The sequence below is a fragment of the Brachionichthys hirsutus genome, chromosome 7 (genome assembly GCF_040956055.1).
Source record: "Brachionichthys hirsutus isolate HB-005 chromosome 7, CSIRO-AGI_Bhir_v1, whole genome shotgun sequence".
Taxonomy (NCBI): Eukaryota; Metazoa; Chordata; class Actinopteri; order Lophiiformes; family Brachionichthyidae; genus Brachionichthys; species Brachionichthys hirsutus.
In genome coordinates, this window is record NC_090903.1 from 6421984 (window position 1) to 6445183 (window position 23200).

Below are 23200 nucleotides of genomic sequence, written 5' to 3' on the forward strand. Positions count from 1 at the left end.
TCCTCCTGCAGACACACCGACCTCTCCTATTTTATTTCACGGATGACGCTTTATCCTCCATGTAAAATGTTCACATGTTAATGAGCGAGTTGGAACTTTTTCTGTCTGATGATTGGTCGTGGGCAGGCGCTGTATAGCTGCTACAAGCAACGCTGACAATTTGTCGGCTATAGAGAAGGAGTTTGAAAGAAAATGCCAAAAACAAAGGAAGAGTCAGTAAAATGTGCTCATCAGTGTAGAGAAATTGTGTGGTCTGAAAGACTCATTCTGAGTAATCTGAAAATGCCAGACTATCAGTCACACAAAATGTATGCTGCGAGCCGTGTTTATTCCAACCGCTGAAAAATATTTCAACCAATTTAATGTTAGCAATATGGCAGTGGGTCCTCAGATGTGTTTCCAGCTTCAGGCACTAACCTGATGAATCCCACATTGCAACTCTGCAACATGTTGTGCGTCAAAACGTTCAGAAACAATAAAGTGAGGGAGCCATTTCAAGTGAGCGCACAGCAGGGTTCCAGTGTTCATAGAACGAAAAGCAACCGTGGCATTACTGTAATGGAAACCTTTCACAGACGTGCATTTTCACATCACAATGGCAGATGCAGTAAAAGCCTATGACATCATCAATGAAGTCTGACTCCGAATCCCCTCCCCCTCTATTTTAAATCAGTAGAGTTTCACGTTTCCGAGTTGCATCCAGTTTGGTGACTCATTTGTGAGGATCGTTCATTACTGCCATTACCCGATTCTGGGCTGCTGGTTCTGTGAAACACAAATCACACTAATCCTCCTAACCTTTAACAAGTGTGTTCCAAACGCTTCCCCTTAGCGCACACTTACGCTCTCCAGCTAAAACAAAGGAGCACTATCACTTACAAAACAGCAGCCATATTCCATCTGCACATCTCCACTGTCCACTGCATCTTGAAAAACACCAATAAGTGCCACTTTGCTCATAGAACAACATGCACACAGGAACGTGCATTTGTAAAAGTGCAGACTACGTGACTACATTAAGACTTGCCATCCCGCCCAGTGACACCCAGTCCAGAACACACACCTCTTTATCGTAGACTTCGAGTAAAACGACTCCAATGAAGCTCCTGAGTGTGCAGAGAAGGTGATATACATCTCTAATCCCTTTGGGAATCGAAGCGCGTTGAATGTATTCGTTTTAAAGACAACGTTCACATATGCACAAATTACAGGAAACCTTTACGGTCTTGTATGCATCATGAAGAAGGTATTCGACATTTGACCTCTGGATAGTAAAACCACAGCTGGGATTTATGAAGAAAGAGAAAAAAGGTGCCTCACTTCCCTGGTGGAAATTGGCAGATGGACGAGGTTTCACTGCTCAAGCATAGCAAATTCATCAGCGTGCTATTTGTTCTGCATTTAATCCACCTCGAGTTGATGCTAACTTTAGCTGCATCAGAGTAATATCTGGATCTGAGACACAGCCAACTACCTATAAATACACAGACGTGCAGTTCCTCCTCACTACAGCTCTAATAGCGACAGTTTGAATGCTTTACTTGTTTCTGTGCTATTTTCTGCATCATTATTACAGCATATTTGAGAGCGTTACAAGGCTTCACACCTTTGAAATGATCCCAAAGTTGTTAAGTTGAGCCCTGGAAATTCAACAAGAGCAGAACTGAAGGGAAATGAGTCTCACCCTGCAGCACAGCCTCTTAATTCCCCAAATTCCAACCCCCCGGGCTCTCATGATCGTCATGCCGATCTACCTTTAACCCCTTGTGGATCTCTATTGTAGCTTGGCTGAGAAGTGAGAAGCCGCCACTCGGACCCACACATGGGCGTTCTACAAAGCACAACAACACAAAAGAATCCAGATGAGGTCCATTTAAGGAAGCAAGTTTGGCTTTTGCAAATTGAAACAAGGTGGCTTTAATCACCACACAAGTCTTCATATCTACAATGATCACAATAATAGTAATACTAGCAATAACAATAAGGTGATGAACACTTAATCACTAATGTTTCACATTTCCTTAGCTGATTAAAAAAATTGAATATTAGGCTGATCGGCAAAATAGGCTATTTATCAGCTGTTTGCAATAATCAGATCAAAGAAGAAATCAAATAGTTCAATACAACAATGATATTTTGTCCACTTTAACATAATTCTTCTTGTATTGACCACTGCAATCTGAAAATGATTCAGAAAACTGCATAGCACCAAATGTTCAAATGCTGTACCAACCTTCAGAAACGTACTTAAACAGCACAGTGCTGCAAAAGACAAGTTGGCGCTAGTCACTAAAAACCATCTAGAAAAGAAACGCGTTTGGGGATGCTGTTCTGTGGAGCCACGAAACAAGCATACAACTTTGGAGCCTATGGATCAGAGGCTCATCTGGAGGAGGAGGAAGGATGCTGATGCTGGAGAGAGACAACCATCCCAAGCAGACCTCGGAGACTTCTTCTGCAACCAGGGTTTGGTTTCAGAAGAATGATGATTCTAGTGTGGCCGTCACAGTCACCTGACTGACTTTGAGAAAGGTGGTTGCAGGATACAATCCCAGGGAATATTGTACAACCGGAGGCTACTTCCCACAAGGAATGGGCTAAGATTCCTCAAGAAAACTGCCAGGAGCTGGTGTCTGGATGTGCATCGTGTTTGCAGCAGATCATAGTAGTTAGAAAGTCTCTACAAGTACAGGAGATGGTTGTTGTCGAAACTTTCCCAGCTACAGTCGTCAGTAAAAGTTTATGTTTGATTTATAACGCAGCAAACCACTGATAAATGGTAGATCTTATCAATAAACCTTGTATGTAGTGATTTAAAAGTTCATAGTCACTGATTTGTAATATTCAAACAAAATGATGGGGGGTAAGTTTGATGGCCGAGCAAATATGGAGTGAATCCAGATGTTATTCTCATAGACTCGTCCAAATAAAAGCATCAGAGTTCTATTTTTGAATTTTGCCGTTTAGAGATAACAACAAGCGTTTGAAGGCTTCCGGTCTTTGACGGATTAACGTCCCGATAAACCATCTTTGTGCATAAACAGGAAGTTTGTTATCTGCACTCATATGCAATTAATTGCAGAATCAAATTTTCCATAGAATTAAGGCTGTTTTATTAAGTTGACAGCTGCTAAATTTTATTTTATTATATTGTGACTGTTTAGGAACATTATTCTGTAACTACGTATTTACTGATAGTTACTCCTTCAAACGTGTGTGTGTGTGTGTGTGCGTGTTTGAGTCTGTTCCATCCTCACGATAGGGCAGGTCTCCAGATGCTTCCTGGAGCTGATTTTGTCACTGCAGAAAATCTGGGGCACTTTAACTTGACTGTTTTTGTTGGAGCCATTGTTTCAAGACAAAGCCCTGATAAAACTACAGCACACAAATGCAAATTTGTCAAACCCACCTGATGAGGGCAGGTTAAAGTCTCCGCCGGAAATAAACAAACATCTTGACTGTACGCTCCGGAAGCAGAGCTTGATGTTGACCTCTCCACATCAGGAATGTCCGCTAATATTAACAAGTGGGTCAAGCGGTGTGAAGCGATAACGGGGTCGCCTCCACCTTGTTTAGGAAGCATCGTCAGAGCCTTTTGTGTAATCCAGCGCAGTGAAGCAAAGGCTTCCTCGCAGACAGCAGGACTAAACATGTGTCCTCTGCAGTGGATGTGGGAAACATGGCTGCCCTTTCATTGTGGTCACACTTGGCCACCCATTATGCTCGCCTTGTGGTGGCATCATATGGCAGTAACATGGTCAGACTAGAGAAACATTTCACCCAGCATGCAAAATTTCCAACATCAACAGCTCCTCAGATCTGCGCAACCTTTAGTTGTTCTGGATGAGAGTAGATTTATTACGACGGCGACACAAACACCAGAAATAATACTTGCATTTCAGTCACTTACATCTTCTGTTCACAGATACGTCATGAGAAATTTGTCTGCAGGCTGCACATTCCCAAAACGAGCCAGGAGAAGAATGGTCTAACCGTCGCTCTAGCACGACCATGTAGGGAAATCCTGACCAAAATATTACCCTGAGCTAAATTTAACCCCAATGGTTCATCTTTGACATCCACTACAGGCTATTAACGCTGATTCTTTCAGACAAAGCATTCAGCTTAATTTACTGATGTAATGGCATCTCAAATATTTCCCACTCAATGTATTATGGCAGAGCACGGCTTGGGTATGTTTGTGTTTATTTCGATCTCCAGTAGCTGTAACAAATACAGCTACTCTTCCGGGAGTCAATCCAACATGTTGCTCACAGAACAATATTTACACCAGTTTTCACAGCACCACGAAATAAAACAATGACACAAATAACCAAAAATTCCCATCACTCCAAGACAGCTTGACTTTTGCCCACTTTGGACACACAAACTCACAACCCCTCCACAAGCGGAGATCAAGCAAGTGTGCAAGTTTTTTCCCCGTTGGCTGTATGGACATTAATGGAGGTCTTGGTCCGTTGTGAGTACATCAGGAGGCTACATACCTTTCTAAATTACTCCCAGCAGTAGACTAAGATACCCAAGGAATGACGATCAACTCCTATCGGGTCCCTGATTCGTCCACACCGCTGGTCAACATTCTACCCAAAGCCAGGTTGGCGCGGTGGGTGGCTCAATGGGTGGGGCTAAGAATCTCTCTTTTACCTTTAGTCAGGACAATGTACTGTGCATCCAGTTCACATTTGTTCTGAGCTGACATCAAGCTGCTCTGCTCTGTACCATTTGTACACATTTGTTGTGTGTATAATTTTGTTTCATTATATTCTACATAAATAGGTTCTTGGCCGGCTGCCATGTGCATGAGAAGACAGCTGCATTTGATAAACGTGCTGCTATATATTTTCCCTCGATCAGCCCTCTTGGCATGATGTAAATGAAACTCGGGGAATAGCATCAAGGGAATAGGACATGTCTGATGAAATGTAAAGAGGCAAACAAAGCAGGGCCGTGTGGCAGGAGCCCAGCACAGGGCTTCACATGCCAGACAGCAGTCAGATTCTCGGGGATGCAGGGACGGGAACCCCTGCTGTGCCACACTCTCCAGGGTTTCCTGTTCGCCTGAAGAGAGCAGGCTGAGGTCAAATAACGAGTGTACATTATTTTTTCACATTTGCTTTGTGTCTTAGGTTTCACAGCATAATATGGTCAAACTATCGTCAGGTAAGTTTTCAATCAGATAGTTGTAGGAGTATAATAATGTTTTCAGTCAAAGTGTCCATCAGAGCCAGAATCAATGTTAATATATCATATAAACATGCTTTTTAATCCAGTATTCCAGTGTTTTTTATTTCTGACAAAATATATTATGTAAAATATGGATCCGTCTGGCAAATTTAGTGAAATAAGTTATGAATGAGGTACAGCGTTATGCTAAAAAGCAGAGGCACAGGAAGGTCGCAATTGAATTTGCAAACGTAATGATACAGAGAACCTGGTTCCTCCTGTGACTGCACAGATCATCTTCCATCTGTCCCTCTGAAAATATCCAATGTAGCCTATCTCTGAAATCCAACACACCTCTCGTTTTTCCATTCAGTCATATGAGCCTGGTCATGAGTGCATTAATCTAGAGTCTAGACATATTAAGATTCAACCTGCAGATGACGCAATAACAGCAATCATAAAGTAACGTTTTGATGAATCTTAAAATATCCTGATGGTGCCAAGCAAATGTGAGGGAGAGTGGAACATAGGCCAGGGAAAGTGAGCAGGATCTTTTGCGAGCTAAATTAAACAGACAACTGTTACGGGTAGGTCTTTAACGGCCTATTTTAACCCCTCCTAGCAGACTGCAATGCATCTGCAGAGTTACACAATACCACTCATGACTACACATGGAATCGGCCCTTGGCATGGTTTCAAGGCTCACATGTTCAACACTTTGAGGAGGAGACAGTCGGTGTAAACCATGTATATGATGGAGGGTAAAGTACCAAGGATGTAAACACGCCATGACATTTGATGTGCAGAACATCCACCAGAGGAATATGCACACTAAAGTGTGTTTATGAAGATGGGCAATAACTCAAAGCGACCTGAGCAGTAAAAGTCAGCCTGCAGCCACAATATAAGGCCTTTTTGACACAATAACTAATGCTTCAGAGAGAAATGTTGATCGGTCGTACTTTAAATCCAAGAACAGCAATGCCCTCCACTCAACGTATAGCATGCATTAAAAAAGTACACAAAATAATATTTTTAAAGGATATATTTTAATATATTTAATACATTTATCTTTCATTTATTTTTGTTTCTGCTAACACTGTTAAGCAAAAGTCCTCCCCAACACCAGCCACTCTCATGTCCTCCCTCACTACGTCCATGTATCTTCTCCTGGGTCGACCTCTACCCTGTTCCCTGGCAGTTCCATCCTCAGCATCCTTCTACTGATATAGTCCCTGTCTCTCCTATAGACATGTTCAAACCATCAAAGTCTGTCCTCTCTGACATTATCTCCAAAACGTCTAACCTTCACTGTCCCTCTTATTGCCTCATTTCTAATCCTATCCAACCTGCTCTCTCCCAAGGAGAACCTCAGCATCTCCGCCCCTTCTACATCATGGCTGCCTCACCACTGTCAGAAGATGAAGTACATTAAATAGTTCAATTTGGAGATAAATCATTCCAGAGAATCATGATCTCAGCAACACACGTCATAGTAACTCCACAAGAACGTCACATCAGATTTGAGTAAAATCCATCATTACATTTCAAAGAAGACGTGAGTGATAACGGCCTGCCATCAATTTTGCTACAATGTTAAAGCAAGTCAAAAATAAAATAAAATCCAGAGCCTGATCCTTTTATCCAGATCTACTCCAAAACTGAATGGGATTTTTGTGTGTGATACGTTCGACCGCTCCAGGGTTCCACTTGATGTCAGATGTTGATAACGGAGCCTTTCTATTCCAGCCCTGTTGCCGCACATACAGCACGTCACATTGTACCAAGTAAATGTAGCTTTGGTCCTTTAAAAGTATTCATAAAGTTTATGGAGACAACAAAAGGGGGGTCGACAGATGGTCAACGGGCTCGAACGTGGGAGTCGCCCAGAATAGCTCATGGCTGCCTTCCACCACGCAGCCCTCATGCATCAGGGGTTCAGCCATCAGCCCTGACGCGAGGCTTTTCCATCAGCAGCGCCAATATGCAGTTCCCGTTGACACAACAGCAGCGCGGCACCCCACTGCGACTCTAGCCTCGGCCATGTTTTCACTGTATGTTTCAGCTTAGAAAAGAGTGAGACAGAGGTGTGCAACCCCCCCCCCCCTCTGAGGACACAAAAGCAGCTGGCTCCCATTAGCATTCTGGGGAATGGGAGGACTGGCGCATGTGGGCAGACATGAGTAAGATGAATGACGCGATTGGTCAAGCAGAATGGAGCCAGAGCACCTCCTGATTACGGTGATTCTCTGGCGCTTCTCTCACGTTTAGGACAAACACAAAACACATGATGAAAAGTTTCACAGCAGACATCCCGTCCCGCGAGCTCGTAATCTTTGTCCCCTTCACTTTTAGATACCTAAGGGCTCTAAGCAGTTTGGTGAGGTTGTAATTTGGCTAGCGCACCTTTTACGTCCCCGTGTGGCTCCTCAGCGTTCCCTAACTGGGAATCTCACCCTTTCTTTTCGCTGCAAGGCAAGTAAAATAATGGGAGCGCTGATAGTAACGAAGAAATAAAGAGTGGAAAGCCATGCTGCATTTCGTGCCTCAGCCAAGCCAACCTAAGCCAACCAAAAGACATCTGTAAACTCAAATATTCTCTGAGTATCCAGTCTTTACGTTGCGTTAAGGTAAACGGTAGCCCCAGCTTCCTGTATGTGGCGCTCAAACTGACTGACAATTCATTCATCAACCCAAAAAGCTGAAGATCTTTGTTTCAGGTGTTGAAATGTCAGATTTACTTTGGGCTGCCGTGTCTCTTAAAGTACGACGCATGTGTTGAAGAGTAAATGGAGACAAGTGAAAATGACGTTTTAAAAGGTGGACGCTTCTTTCCAGGTTTACCGGCAGGCCTGGAGAAACACACGCCAGACGTCACGGATACCTCTGACGTGCCTGTTGTGATGAATACAGGCTCCTATTGCTGCTGGCGCCCCCTGTGATGTATACTCATTACAGTATGACCGGTTGAGGGAAGAGAGGCAGACGCAGTAATGACAGCTGCCCTCGGTTGGCAGCTTAGCCTCCCACAGTGAAAGTGCCTTGAGAGCACAGTTAAGAATGCCAGTGAAATTTACAGGCCTCCTGTGGGCCTCCGAATTATGAGAGTTGATGATGCCCTCAGGACGAGGACCCTCACTGCGGCTAAATCACACAGGAACACAATAGAGGGACTATGCAATGACAAAGGAGGCCCTGTTCACGTTCCCTGTCCGTTTCTGCAGACACACACTTCCGCAGCATGGTCTCAAGTGCCTGACTGTTGCCTTCAACCTGCCCCAGCGGGGGCAGATGCTCCATATAGCCACCAGCGGCTGCCTCCAGTCCTCCTACCTACACCAAGAGATTGACTTTATTTTTGAAATTTTCCATCTTCTCATCTGTCTACACTTTTAAGATGGAAAGATATGGACCTTGATTCTCCAAACAAAAAACTGCATAAATAGATGGGAAAGAAAAACAAGAGAACACAAACAAACAACGTCAACGACGAGGGCGAGCGGCCGTGAGGTCATGGGAACGATGGGGACACAAGCAGCACATGAACACAACAACACACACATCAGCACCAGACTGTCAGCCCTTACCTTGACGTAGGAGGTGTAGCGTTGGCACGCCTCCTTGTTGATGTCCAGGTTTAGCTCCTGGCTAATCTGGCTGATCTGAGATCCTCCCTGGATGAAGTAAGCGCGCGATGGCTGGCCCTTCTGCCGCTTATCCACATCAGCTGTCAAATTATAGAGCAATCCTGCAAAGACAAAGAAGTACATCAAAGTAATATGGATACGCGACATGCTCAACGGTAAAGCTTTTCTTTTTTAAAGGATCTGCACTGCGCAGTAGTGGGAGATGGGACCTTGTCCAATACATAGCAGCCATTGGTTGAAGCGTCTCTGGTAGCGACAGTTTGTTAAACCTTTCAGTTGTATTCTTTGTGCAAAACTGCAAACATACATTTATCAGCCGTCAGTTTTACTCCATTGCGTTCGCATAAATGTGATTGTGTTTGTATTCAGGCTTGTTTTTCTGGGATGAAATGAGTGATAGGCTCATTGAATTAGAGTGAATGGTGAGTCAGAGAGAAGATGGGAACATGGTGACATGTTTTTTTCTTGTTCGAATCATCTGATATAACTTAACTTAACAAGAGCTCTTTATTCCATGTGGTGTAAAGAAAGCAGCAAACTTCAGAATCCATAAATTAGCTGCACGGACGCTGCCGAGCTCAATCTTTACTAAATATCTGAACTGGAGCGACACAATATCAAATTTTAATCTAACTCTAATCATAAGCACAAAGTCAGACATGACACATATTTCCGAGCGAGCCATATATGGCCTGTGGCTATTTAAAATCCTTCCTGTGAATGAATCATCTTCAGTCTGTCGTAATTGCTCAAAGTAGGGTGTTAAAAGGAAGCGAGGGGTGGCAAACACACCCCATCTGGACCGAAGCCTAACTGCTTCCTCCATCTGACAGAGAGAAAGCCATGAGGTCACGCACAGACGAGGCAAAGGAAGGCTTCATTATGGGAGTCGCCGAACACATGCTGCTGCACTTTCCATGGTGATTGCCAGATGCATAAACAGAGCGGCTTTATTCCTGTGAGAAAGGACGTAGTCATTATGTAAGGACAGGGCTCCTGCTCCCCTGGGGGGGGGGGGCGGGGCGGGGCGGGGGTGCTGTGAGTGGCCACACCCGAACGCTGGAACAGGACCGGCCCTCGGCACTCAACAGGCGCCGCACCCGAGAGAGAGCAAAAGGCTGAAGGGTAAAGCAACATGTAAACGCACCGACACGCTGAAGACTAACCACACTGGTCAGCACTCACTCAACCCTCACAAAGACTTGGCATTGCAATAAATAACAAGTTTGAGAATTCAAAATTTAAAATATTTTTAAAGCAAAAAAATAACAAATATAATGAACCTGAACAGGAGTCTTGGTGCAGCAACACGCCGGCAAAGGTTTTGGCTTTCGAGAATTACTTTCATGAAAGTCACTGTGTCTGGATTCCAGTGGCCAAGAAATACAACTTGTCCTTTTCATTTCCCGGGTTGTACTTATTTGACAAACTCGATCCGAGGTGTAAAGTTGGAGAGGCGTTGATATATTTATGTTTTTTTAGTTTGGCCAGCCAGGCAAGCTATTTGACCCTGCTTTACAGTCTTCAAGCGAACTGCGTCCTGTGAGAAGACTCGAAGGATTTATCCGTACCTATCTGTCCCGGCAGATGTCTTCCCCGAAAACGCATGCAGGCGGTGACGCTGAAGCAGTTCAGGTTCTGGTGGCCCTCATGGCACTGCGGCACAGAGATGTTGATGGAGGCCGGAAGCAAGATGGAGACATCCACGGTAATGACCGGCCGGGTCCTGCAAGCACACAGATATATGAATGCAGCGCGGTGGAGAGCGGACATTAAAAAGAAAACTCCCGGGGTTGGTCCAGTCACTCACCTCAGCAGCACCACACTGTCTGCCATAAAAGCCCCGATAGTGATATCTGCAATAAAAACACAAACTAGATTTCAGACTTAATGCAGTAGAAAAATGACTATTTACACCCGCAAATCCACAACAATGCAGAAAGGCTTCCGTCCTGCTGGCAAAGTCTGAACATTAGCTGGGGGAATGCAGTCAACAAGATGCCTCCATCACGAGTTTTCACATTGGCGTCCGAACAGATTCATCACGAGAGTGAAAAAAAAAAAATATTTAATCAACTCATCCTTTCTCATAGTGTGCTTCCATTATTTTCCTGATGTAAGAAGGACACATTGTCCAGCCTGCTCTGACCGTACCAGCGTATCCGTTGCCATCCATGTCCACGTTGCCAGAGATGGACTGGCCAAACATCTGCAGACCAGGTTTTACACTGCGTCCAGACAGTTTCTGTAACAGATGATGATTCCAGCCTTTAAATACATACAGTATCCCACAAAAGCAAAATTGGAGAAAATGTCGAATTTGTGCTTATTTTGTTGTTGCAGCTTTACAGAAAGTAATATTCAGTGTTTGGCGGCAAGCTTGCTCCACTCCAGGAAATAAACACACACCTGTATGCGACATCGTTTGTACACAAACTGCAAACAACGAAACACGTTATGGAACTTGTGTTTATTTATTATGCTCATTAGTGAGCTTTAGCGGTTTACAACAGAGGCTAATTGTTCCACTGATTGTATGTAAAGCTAAGCCAGTTGTAGTTTTGTATGTCTGCAAATGTGAAATAAAAAACGTTTTTACCTTTATCAATAAAAGAAACATAAAAATAAGACTTTTAACAGTGAAAACACAACCACCTCCACGATATTATCACGTTTTGGTTTTTACCATGGAGTATTTGCTGATGATTCCTGTTGCATCTCCATGGTAGATATAAACAGCACCACCATAGTCATCTTCTTTAGGGGCTCCTATGGCCACATCTGGACAGACAAGAAAATGGGACAAAGTATAGCAATGAATGAACGCATACACGACTGTGTGTTTGTGAATGTGCATATTTCACAAAACTGTTTACTTCCAGCTGGCTTGTTCCTGGGACACGAGCTGTTACAGTGAGACTATTAGGTGTTGTTAATGGCCATAAAGAGCTGTGTGACCTCTGAGCGAGTGGAAACAAGACTATAAAGTGCTGGCGAGGGCCCTGAAACAGCGTGTCCTTATCCCACTTCCACAGTGAGTCCATATATAAATGTTCTGTGTAAATTGGTGCAACATACCAAAGCAAAAATGGTGAAAGAATGGCAGCTCTTAAATACCTCATAACCTTATTAAGTAAAGGTAGAATTAAACACTTAATTTAATAAGGAAAGCAAATGTGGTGTCTAATTCTAATTTAGAATGTTTTCTTTTATATTAAGTGGAAAGGTTTTGCTGTAAATGTTGGATGCTGCGACTGAGGGCAGAGCGCGTCATCCACCAGCAGTGGTTGGATACCCGGCAAGGAACGTTTTGCTGCCATTTGTACGTCCGTTAGCAAGATACCTTAAAAGGTTCTGGACGGGTCCGGATGAAAGTTTCAGGACATGTTGGGAATGTTACCAGGAACAGATGGTTGGTGATGATCCAGAAGAGATCCTGGATTCCGGATCACTTTGAAATGTTCCTTAACATCGCAGTCTATTGAGCTTCAAAATGTGTCCCTCAATATCTCGGTTGATTATTGACCGATGTTTATGGAATTTGACAGTCATGTAGGGTGGGGGCCTCTCTCTCACCACCGATTTTAATCTGGATTGGATCCCTACTGCAAGTATTATTAAGATTGATTTTTTTAAAGTGGGGGTACATTTGCATTTCAGCCTCCTGTCGTCGTCTTATAGCTGAGTCAATTCTACATCGGAGCACGTCAGCAGGACGTTTGTCTGTCTATTAGCAGGATTACAGAAAGATTTGCTGGATGGATCTTGATGAAAACAAATCTGAAGATGGGTCTAACTTAGATCCCATCAAATTTTGAGAGCGATCTAGATACCTGCCTGGATACAAAAAAATATATCCATATTTCCCCATTTATCTATAAAGGAGGTTTAAAACAAATCTTGTTAAATATGCATTCAATTCACTCACCAAAAATCACAGTCATCAAGGGGACCGATATTAACTATCATGTAAAATGTCTTCTGGATCTGATCCAGAATGAGGTCAGGAAAAAATATTTAATTTTAACATTGAAAACTCAATTTATGGCTTCAGAAATCAGTTAAAAATACACATCAACTCTGATTCACTTTTATTTTTCATGGTTGGTGTATAAAGATACCAAGAACAATTTAGAACATTTTGATGATGATCCAGATCACCATGTGGACGGCGTAAATCCAATTACAAAGGGAGTGAGCTGCTTGGCGGAGGTCCGCACTCACAGAGTGCTTTTTCTATTTGTTTCTGAAGGTGCACAAAATGGCACGAGAGAAGGGAATATTTTCTTGAGATCCCCCTTGCCTCAGCGTAATAAAAAAAAAAAACCTTTGGTGAAAATGAGAGGTTTAGCTGTACCTCCTGAGCATCTCATCCGGCTTACGTTTGTTAGAAATCACTCGCCGGACGCAGGAGAAATAGCTTTGTCGCATGACTACAGTACAATCTCACGACAATAACAGTGCATATGATTTAAAGTGTCATCGACCACTGGAGGGACCATTACAAGATTCATCAGACACATCCCTCCTCTCGGCTCTAACTCTGCTTTACACGCAGAGCAGTAACACCAGAAGCTTGGAATGTTTCTCTTGCTTTTCAAGGACTGAGACTCGAGACAAAATGAGCACGAGATGAGATTTGCTGGAAGAAATTTAAATATCTATCTGTTCGTAATCTACCTTGGCACCACACGGTTATCAGAGTGAATTAAATTACAAACGGCGAGGTAGACAATAAATCTGGAAAATTACAGCATGGTTGTAAAAGTGCTGCGAAACACAAGTGATTTGTTTTTAAGGCACGAAAGCAAGTTAAACCCCCGGAGAGGTCGTTTAGTGGTGAGGCAGTGGTCTCCAACCTTTTTGGCTTCTGACCACTTAAATCAAACCATTGTCTGCTTGGGACACAGACTGCCAGATGTAGATTTAGAGAAAACGTTCTCACACAAAAATGAGAGCCAGAACATGACTAATTCATGTTTATTTTTTTGCAATCTCATTTATCGTCTTGATGCCCCCAACCTGCGGGTCAGGATTCCCATCTAAAGCTGTTCATGTTTTAAAACTTAAAGTAATCGGATACACCAAAACCTTTTGGTAGAAGTTGACAGTGAGTAAATGTATCATTTGAATGCTTTAATGCCATCCCCACAGCAAAAAGAGTTAATCACTGTGGGAGATAAACAATCACCTACTTTATTGGTTTAAGGCCTATGCCTTATAACTGATAAAGATATACCCATTTGGGTGAGAAATAAACATAGAATTGAACAAACTGGACGTAAAAATACAAGTGGGTGCAATTGTTGTTTTGTTGAACTATTATTTTCCTTCAAATTCTTTAGTTCTACTTGAGAAGTTGACGTTGTTGTGTTCTAATCCTTCTAAGAATAAAGCAGAATTGGAACATTTGCGGTGAAAACTCAGTAACCCTAACCCACCCGCTGATGAAACTAACCTTGATATCCATCGTCGTCGATGTCTCCGATGGCGGCAATGCATTCTCCAAAGTGTGCATTGAATGCATCGTCACCGCTCAAAACAGCTTCCTCCTCCATCACCCCCTGAAAACAGCAACAGGACACATAACAGGTAAGAAACTGGGCTGAGTAAAGCAATAAGCTGCTAGAATTAAACTACAGCAGCTTCTGTCAAATAATATTCTTTAGCCAGATACAAAAAAAATAAAATAATTCCAAGCAAATAAACAACGGAATAGTTAGTTATGAATTAAATACACTCTTTGGTTAAATAGGCTCACTGCGTTATCCTGATAACAAAGCCGGTAGGACAGAAGAGCAATAGAAACGGACAGGAAGGGAGGCGGGACGTCCTGCAGACAAAGATCTGCCAGTCACGGCCCCACTGACCCACAGAGCCCACTCACATTGCCCTTGCTGAGGTACACAGACACCTGGCCCTCGTCCCGGAGCTGGCTGTGCATGGGTGCCCCCACCAGCAGGTCCGACAGGCCGTCCTGGTTCAGATCAACTGCACACAATGTAGAGCCAAAGTAAGAGCCCATCTGGAACCAAGCCGAGCCACAAAGCAATGGGTCAGATCACAGACACTTCTCTCACTTCAGTTCATACCATTGACATGCTGCGCACCCTCTTTCTATATCCACACTGCCATTAAAGGAATAGTTACACAACTTGTGTCTTGAAGCTATACCCCTGACTTCCTCTCATTTACCCCGAGTGCATAGCATTAGCTACCTCGCTGGCACATGTGTTCCTCCTTTAAATCTCTGTCTAAACACAGACACAAACAATGCATCTCCTCCGATCGTCACCCAGCAGTTAGAGCAGCACGTCTGCAGATAGAACCTCCCACGAACCACCTTATCCTCAAGGAGGATTAGTTTAAACAAAACAAAAATGCTGCCATATCCTTCCTAAGGAACAAATGCGCTGTAAGCGTAGCCTCGATGTTGCTACAGTGATTGAACACAGACGTAGAAGACCGCATCCAAGCTCATACCATTTTCCCTGAGGCTTGAAAACTCTTCACCAAAGACGAGCCATCAATTTTGAAAATGTAAACCTGCGCGGGAGAAAAAGGGGGATAGCTGTAAGCAACGAAAGAGGATGCATCACCGCAACAGCTGACAAACGGGACGATGGGATGCAGGACCTACTTTTCCACTGCCGCTGTGCTGAGGCGCCCCCGCGGCGATGTCTACAACGCCCGGAGAGGAGAAATGTCCAGCCGTCACGGCATAACCTGGAGACACAGAAAATCGATCACAGCTTCTTCCATTCACCCTTAAATGTAACGTTCAGCACGACTACGGTTTAGGGACGCTCCCTTACCGAGGTAGCTGTATCTGTGGGAGTCGATGCTGTCTTTGTTTGGGCTGTAGAAGGAGTCAGAGGTCAGGTTGTACACCTTGATGGTCCCAGTCCAGTAGTATGAACCCGGCGCCCCCATCACCACCAGCTCCTGAGAATGAACCCCCCAGAACATATTCATTCAGATGACTCGTGTGATACTTTCACTCCATCCGCTTGCTAAGGGGCATTTAAGGGGAAGGAGGGGTAAAAGAGGTTTTTCTTGTTGGAGCGTCTGGTTAACCGATAACCACAGACTGGTCTGTGTTATCGGCTCTTAACCACACAGACACATGGGACGCCAGCCGAAGCCGCCTCCTTTGATGTCGTGAGGATTTCAGAGGTCGACGAAGACTCTCCGCTCCGACTGCAGCACAGGCGCTGCGCCATTGCTCGCCACTTCCTGGTTGTAACGAATTATCTGTGCAAGGAGCCACAGCGAGGAGCCAGCTCAGCGTCTTATCCCCTCCTGTGTTGTGGTGTCAGACATCTGGGCCCCATGGCCCCCACCAGGCCTACGCTCCACAGTTCAGGCAGGGATACGTTTTAACAGTTGGACTTATTTCTTTAAATTCCTCACATTCTTGCAAGGATGGGGGTTTTCAAATAATTTAAAAGATCAACAAATGCATCCTCAGGCTTAAAAATAAAAAGCTGGTCTGATGACTCTCACAGACAGCATCGGGTCACATTTCTAAAGGTTTTCTCGAATGCACGTCTTCTCAGGTCAAACCTCCTTTGCTACCGCCACCAGGGACGTTATGTTCTTAACCCTCTCCCGCATACCGTTGGCAGGAATGTCAGGAGGTTTCCCCAAAACGTTCAATTTAGCTGTGGATCTGGACGAAGACACCAGATCCAGGATTTATGCTGTTACTTCTACTTTCAACACTATCTTGAAATTCTCATAAAATAAAATTTAAATTTTGATGAAAGAATCTGGCAGATCTGTTGTGTTGTGTTGTGCTCATAGAAAACGTCGGTGCATCTTGGCCGTAAACAAAAGGAAAGTAAATATTTTCCTAAAGCCTTTATCTTATGGAACCGCAGCAGGTCAGTGAGGTCACGCCAGCCGTCCCTGCAGCATTCGCCTCTGGAGACGCCGTGTGAATGTGCCGTTATCGATGAGTCAGCGGGTCGCCGGCCGCTTTACTTCACACACATTATATCTAACTGTAAAGAATTCAGATTTTCAACGTCCTTTGACTTCTTAAACAACTTTAGTGCTAAAAATCCCCCTCAGTCACACGCACGCACACACACACACACACACACGCACACACACGCACACACACACACACACACACACACACACACACACACACGCACACACATGCACACACACACACACACACAATGTCCCTGCTAACTATCCCCACATTACCAGAGAGTCGGTGTCAACACAGACGGAAAGAAAAAAGCTCCTTTGAAACATGTGGTAATGTTAATGGTAATCATACTCTCAAGTGAGAAATGAGGCTCCTGATAAGAAGAGACATGCATGATTCGGGTTAACTGGGAGGCTCCATGACGACCATTTTTTTTTTTTTGGGGGGGGGGGGTTTGGGAGGACAACAAACGATTACTTCTATGCTGAATTAATAATCAAACTTTACATGCATTAAGAAGATGAACACACGCGGTCACTGACCTCGGTAAAAACGCCGGCTATCCCTGCTTGGCATGAGCCGTGCTCTTCCCCATACCGCCGCTTATAGTCTGCAAGAAAAAAAACAAACCACAAATTATTTCACTGTGTGCTTGAGCCAGCATTTACCGGAGCTTTTCCTGCATTCCATATGGAGCTAGTCAAAGTCCCAGTCTCATCCACGAGGAATCTGGGGGGGCCCAGAAAGCAGACTGAGAGAAGGGGTGCAAAAAGCACATTCAACGAGAAGGCCGCTTACTTTGGGGGTGGGCAACTGTGGTCTCAGGTTACAAAAATATTGAGCTTGGATCTGAGCAGAATGCACTGTAAATCGGGTCCCTGAAAAGTAAAGCCTGGCTGCTCCCCAACTGTTGGGCAGCAGAGTTACGGAAGGAAGTGAAATCCGGCCTGGGAGCACAATTAAGCTGCAAAGCATCTTTTGATAAACAGCTCTGAGTCACATGTTCAGACATAAGCATGACTCAGCTTAAAAATGTTATGCAGCAAATTACTTTCTGAACAGAACTTCAAATCATCTAAAGGGAAACAGGCGGCCGAGCGAACAACACGCAACCCAAATGGATTTAATCTAGTCATAAGACAAGCGGATTTCTCCACATAACAGTCCTGCCCTTCAAAGACTTTCCTGATTTTTGGGGGAAAATAAATCTAAAACCTTTTTAGGTCACCTCCACCGGACAAGCGTTCGCGTTGGACAGAGGAAGCGAGATCACACTTCAAGGCTCTCGTGCTACCAAAACACCAATCAGAGACCAGAAGCAGATGTGTGGCTTTGCACAGAGCGATCACGTACCCTGATAAAATGACCGGAGCAGGGGTTCTCGACCCGGCGGTCTGGACCCCGAAAGGCCCCCCTACATAAATCTGGGACTAAATTAATAAAGGAATTGTATAATCATTATTATTTCATGTTTCTTTACTTTACATTCCAGATTATGCGTTCATTCTATTTATTTATCCCACCATGAATTTGTTCCATCCGGCTGGCTGTCAAGTTGTATTTCTTCATAGAACATCGCACACGCAGGTTTCAATTTCTTTCAAATAAAGTACTGAAGTAGCTGTTATGGATTTTAAGGATTACCATGGTTACATGCAGAATTTGGACTTTTTCCATACAACTTCGTGAACACGTGCCCCCTGTTCTTACTGTATATGATTTTTTGAGGCCCCAGCTGCTGTAAGGGGTGAGAGGGCGGGTGGTATTTCGTATTTGGCTCGCCTCTCAGACTTTTCCTCGCTTTGTTGCCGCTGCGCTGTCACGCCTGGTGAAAACTCAGTAACAATAGAAAAACAGTCAAAGAAATAAAAGACTAGTCTACTACAGGTCAATGAGACTGTGCTTCGGCATAGCAGCGCAGTGCACCCATGTCACAGATTCATTCATTCATGTGATTCACTTTGAGAGACTTTGTCGTTTTGGTGGATTTTATATTTTTTAGCTCGTTTTTAAACGTTAAAATTTTCAGGCTCCCAAAACTCAGTGGACAAGAAAACTAATTGCAAGAACAGTTTAGTGTTCTTTATTGTTTCCGTTTAAATGGCCCCTAAAATGATGAGGTAGAACGAATTGAACTTCGAAACGATGGTTGGATGGCTGGTTGAATAATTTCACTGCACCTTCATAACAGGGGATGAGGGGTTTTGTCCTGCCCTGAAGGGTGGGGGGGATAATGGCGCAGTATCCATGCGGGAGGATTTGCTCTGAACGGTAGAAGACGTTCTTCCAGCGGTGGGCACAGGCCTGCAAGAGAAAAGCACGAATGGAAGACAAGTTCAGACGCAAGCAGAAGGTCCAGCAGCACGCTGGTGGTTTAATCATCTTATCAATGGGCTGCAGCTTCAGGACTCGGTTCCCACACGGCCAAGAAAGTCTCTCACAATTGTGTATTAAGAGTTTTCCTTTTCAACACAGATCAGCCAGAGAGGCCAAAAGTTCAGGCAGCTAAAGCAAAAAATAGAATCCTACTTTATTACACAGGAATTCTGGAATTCTCAGAATTCTATTTTGCTTTCAACATAAAACATTCTCAAGATTATCAAGCGAAGAGGACAGCATAGGCTAGATTTCAGATTGCCTAAATGTGTAAATGTGGTAATAATTTAATACCCCGTGGGGTGGGAGGGGGGGTGTTCGTGTGGCTCTGAGGACAGATCTGGATGCCTATTGCATAAAAGTCCACTTCATTTCCTCTCACATGGCTTCACCCCTCCAGCCCCCTCCCCACTAGCGCACGCAGCCAATCCAAATGAACAGAAGAGCTTGAAAGAATGCGGGAACACACTGAGCATCAGATGACTGGCTGGAAGCGAGACGCTATGTTGAGAAAGCCCTTGTGTTTCAAAGGACAGCTTGGCCTCCACCAGCATAAACGCTCAGCACAGGCATATTATAAACCGTCGCTCCTGAGTGGAGGCAGATCCTGTGGGAAAGCATCCGTGAGCTGGCATCAAAGCAGCAAAAGGAGCTCTCGGAGCAGCAGAGAAGAAGGTTACGGTTCGGGTGGGAGTCTGTGACGCTACCATGTTCCCGTTCACTCAAAAAGGGGCTGGCTGGTCGCAAAGCAAAGCAGATGAATCACCAAGAATACACATCTGCGAAGCAGCCGCTTCTGTCGCGCTGCACAGAAACGCCATTCCTTTTCAGACATTGTCCAAAGCAAAAAGCGTCACTCTTCCGCAGAGGCTCAGCAGCACGTGGCTGCAGAGAGATGCCGCCTTTTTTCATCATAACCCACCGTCTGTACCGCCAAGGAGTGTACAGAACACCGAGAAGACCAGCGAGGGAAGCCAGGGGTGATTGTTTGAAAGTCAGGCCAACGCATTCCACCGCGGTCGAAAAAAAGAAGAAGAAAAAAGTGAACCAAAGGAAAACATATTGAGGCGAGGAGAGTTCTAATAGAGCAAGCAGCTATCTGGACGTCTGCAGCAGGTAGTGAAACACATGCACGCCTGTCAGGGCTGTGTGAAGAGTTGTCCGGTTGTTCCCTGGAAGCCCGCTAGTGCCCCACCACACAAAAGACAGGGAGGGGGGGGGGGCAATGTTTAAATGAAAGGCTGCTCTTGGAAGGGCCCAGCGCTGAAGCCTAAACAAACTCTGCCAGCCGCCCGGTGATCTCGGCCAAGCACCTCTGGGATTAACACCGATAGTTAGTCCATTTCTCCAAAGCCCTCTCTCACATTGTAATAAACAGCAATCCACTCTTGACATAACCTCGTCCACCCACATGTCCAGCTGTAAACATGAGGCAACGGTATTACGCAACCGCACAGCGATGATGAAAGCTGGCTGATTTTCCTCGTTTATCCAGCTGAGAAAGTAAAAAAAAAAAAAAAAGAGATAATGTTTAAATTGAGTTTTTACAAGAAGCTCGTTTGGAAAGCATATAAGTGAGAATGGAATGATTTTTTTGCTGACGGAGGGCTGCAATGCTGAGACCGCTCGTGGTTCATTGAACATCATGGTGTTGGAATAATCTGTTATCGCCAGTTTACACGCTTCATGTTAAACTATTTGTTGCAGTGACTGCGGCGTCGTGTTCTCGAGCCCACCAGGATTTTGCCGTCGGCCCGGTCCTGGCGAGCCAGGCTGACCCCCATCCACTCATCGTCCCTGTTTTCCTGGCATGTCTTTCCACACGGCTTGTTTCCTGAAACACAAAGAGAACGGTTTGCAGATCGTCATTATAGGAGGGCGGATGTCTCTGATCAAGAAACGTGTTACTCCTAAGACTTTTATTTCAGTTCTCTCATCTGAAGTAACTCACGGGAGATCTTTGGTTATTTAATAGCTGTTATAACTTCTTTATAAAAATAAAAACATCTGGTATGAAATATACACGTTTTTATTGAGTGTTATAGCAAAACAACAAACAAACAACACTGGATTTTAAGATTTAATTTAATTCTGAGAATCATTGGCTGGACAGCATTTAAAAAATACTAAAAACACACAGAATATGTGTTATTATTAAACAAGGGTCAATGTTTAATGTAACTCAGTGCAACTGATTATTATTGATTGTTTGGGCATTAAAAACTATCTGAAAAGAATGTAAAATACAAATGACAGCTTCATAGCATCAAAGGAAAAGCAACCCAAATGGCTCACTGTATGATTTAATGATGTGTATCTGATTTTTCTTGGTAAACCAATACTGACTGGGAACTCTGGATCAGTTTATGAAGTTAATAAATCAAAAAGATTAAGAGCATGCAGCCATTAAAAGTAACGTTTACATAAACAGGCTTAAATGGGAGAGGAAAGCAAAATAAACGATAATGTTGGGTTTCCAGAATCTAAATTTAGTTTCCCCCATCCCTAAGTTTTATTCTCTTTCTCCCTGTTGATTCAGGTCTCTCTGTGACGTCGGCCCCCAGGAGCCCGTCTGCTCATCTCTGCTGGCCCGTGATCACCGAATACAACGGCTCGCTCTGGTGATGTTTCTTTTTTCTGAACGCAGAGGTTAATATTAAAAGCTGTGCCTGAGCCCCGCTCCTGACCACAAGAAAAGGGCCCCGGGGGCTCGGCTTTTGGCTGGGGGGGGCGGGTGGGTCGACGTTTTGGCTCACGTGCTTGGAAAATATTAGCAGGAGCATAAATCAAAAGTTTTTAAATATTTATGGACCTCCCTATACACAGAACCCCTTTTTTCTTTTTGCACGTCTCCATATATAGCAGGTCCAGGACAAAAAGAACAAACATAGCGCTGTGCAGAGCCGTATAAAGCTGCATTATTCTGATAAAACAAAACAGATGCTTGGGGGAGTTTATGCAAAGAGTGGAAGAGAAAAAGCTGCGGGAAACTCCTGAAAAAAGAGAGAGAGCGATCATGTGTGTGGACTACAGAATCAGAACTTCTCTCTCTCTCTCTCTGTGTGTGTGTGTGTGTGTGTGTGTGTGTGTTGTCCCGGGGCTGCAGTTTGTGTCATTGTAGATCCTGTATTCGTGCTGCAGCCAAGCGGTGACTGACCTCTTCCCAGATCCATCTCTGTGCAGCGGCGCTCCGGGTTGCTGTGAACCCGACACTTAAAGACAGCTCCAGGAGAATGCACAAAGCTACTGTAGGTAGAGTTCGCCTTGGGGGCCCCCACTATGACCCTGCAGACATGGGGAGAGGGGAGAGGATGGGACACCCCACAACCTTTCAGCACTTACAGGAGCAGTGAAGTTACAGCACGGACAGAAGGTGCAGAATATGACAGATTATTATTATTACATCAGAACACTGGACCATGGGACTCACCAGCGTGTGCTGTCATGATAATGCTCCAGCACAGAATAGCCAAAAAAACTAGAAGTGGGTCCGCGGAACACCAGAGGATGTTCCAAGTCTATATTGTACGAATAAGCCACAGAAACCGAGAGACAGACATAAAAAACATTTTGTAATCCTGTTTTATGTCTCCGAAGGGAAGCCATCCCTTTGCGCATCATGCGTAATAACTTGATAGGAAAAAAAAAAAAGAAGAAGCAGAAAACAAGAAGGTATTGTCAGCTCTTCAGTGGAAAAAAAAAAAAAAAAAACTGTTATAGCACTTTTTAGTTCTTAATTCCTCCTGGCCTGGTGCAACATGCGGGCTGTGCGGGCTGCGCGGGCATGAGGAAGAGCTCGAGGAAGAAAGTTGACGGTCCGGTGAATAACGGTGCGTCAGCTTCTCTCCATTCTGTCTCAATCGCTGCTCCGCGTCCTGTCCTGGAGATAAACGCGTCCGAGTCTGTGAAGTTAACGGAGGGTAACAGGAAATGAGATCCGGTTCTACTCTAAAATAAACGCAGCTCCAAAACGCGGGACTCTCCTCACAGCTGGAGGTGTTTTATTGTGAAAGGGGACGCCGGAACGCGCGTTTTGCGTTGTGGAACCGAC

General features: G+C 44.4%; 1 protein-coding gene across 1 annotated transcript in view; it reads right to left on the bottom strand.

The window, feature by feature from the left end:
- Positions 1–22827, bottom strand: part of itga9 (integrin, alpha 9) — a 39866-nt gene extending 17039 nt beyond the window's left edge. Inside the window, exons 1-15 of the mRNA XM_068740909.1 lie at positions 22580–22827; positions 22307–22434; positions 20886–20983; positions 18954–19077; positions 17316–17383; positions 15647–15776; positions 15472–15557; positions 15315–15377; positions 14719–14856; positions 14290–14395; positions 11518–11612; positions 10986–11076; positions 10642–10687; positions 10403–10557; positions 8772–8932 (exon numbers count right to left, since the gene is read on the bottom strand). Of these exons, the coding sequence (XP_068597010.1) occupies positions 8772–8932; positions 10403–10557; positions 10642–10687; positions 10986–11076; positions 11518–11612; positions 14290–14395; positions 14719–14856; positions 15315–15377; positions 15472–15557; positions 15647–15776; positions 17316–17383; positions 18954–19077; positions 20886–20983; positions 22307–22434; positions 22580–22770 (1680 nt within the window). The 5' untranslated portion in view covers positions 22771–22827. The remainder of the gene's footprint in view (positions 1–8771; positions 8933–10402; positions 10558–10641; positions 10688–10985; positions 11077–11517; positions 11613–14289; positions 14396–14718; positions 14857–15314; positions 15378–15471; positions 15558–15646; positions 15777–17315; positions 17384–18953; positions 19078–20885; positions 20984–22306; positions 22435–22579) is intronic.
- Between the last annotated feature and the right edge of the window lie 373 nt (positions 22828–23200).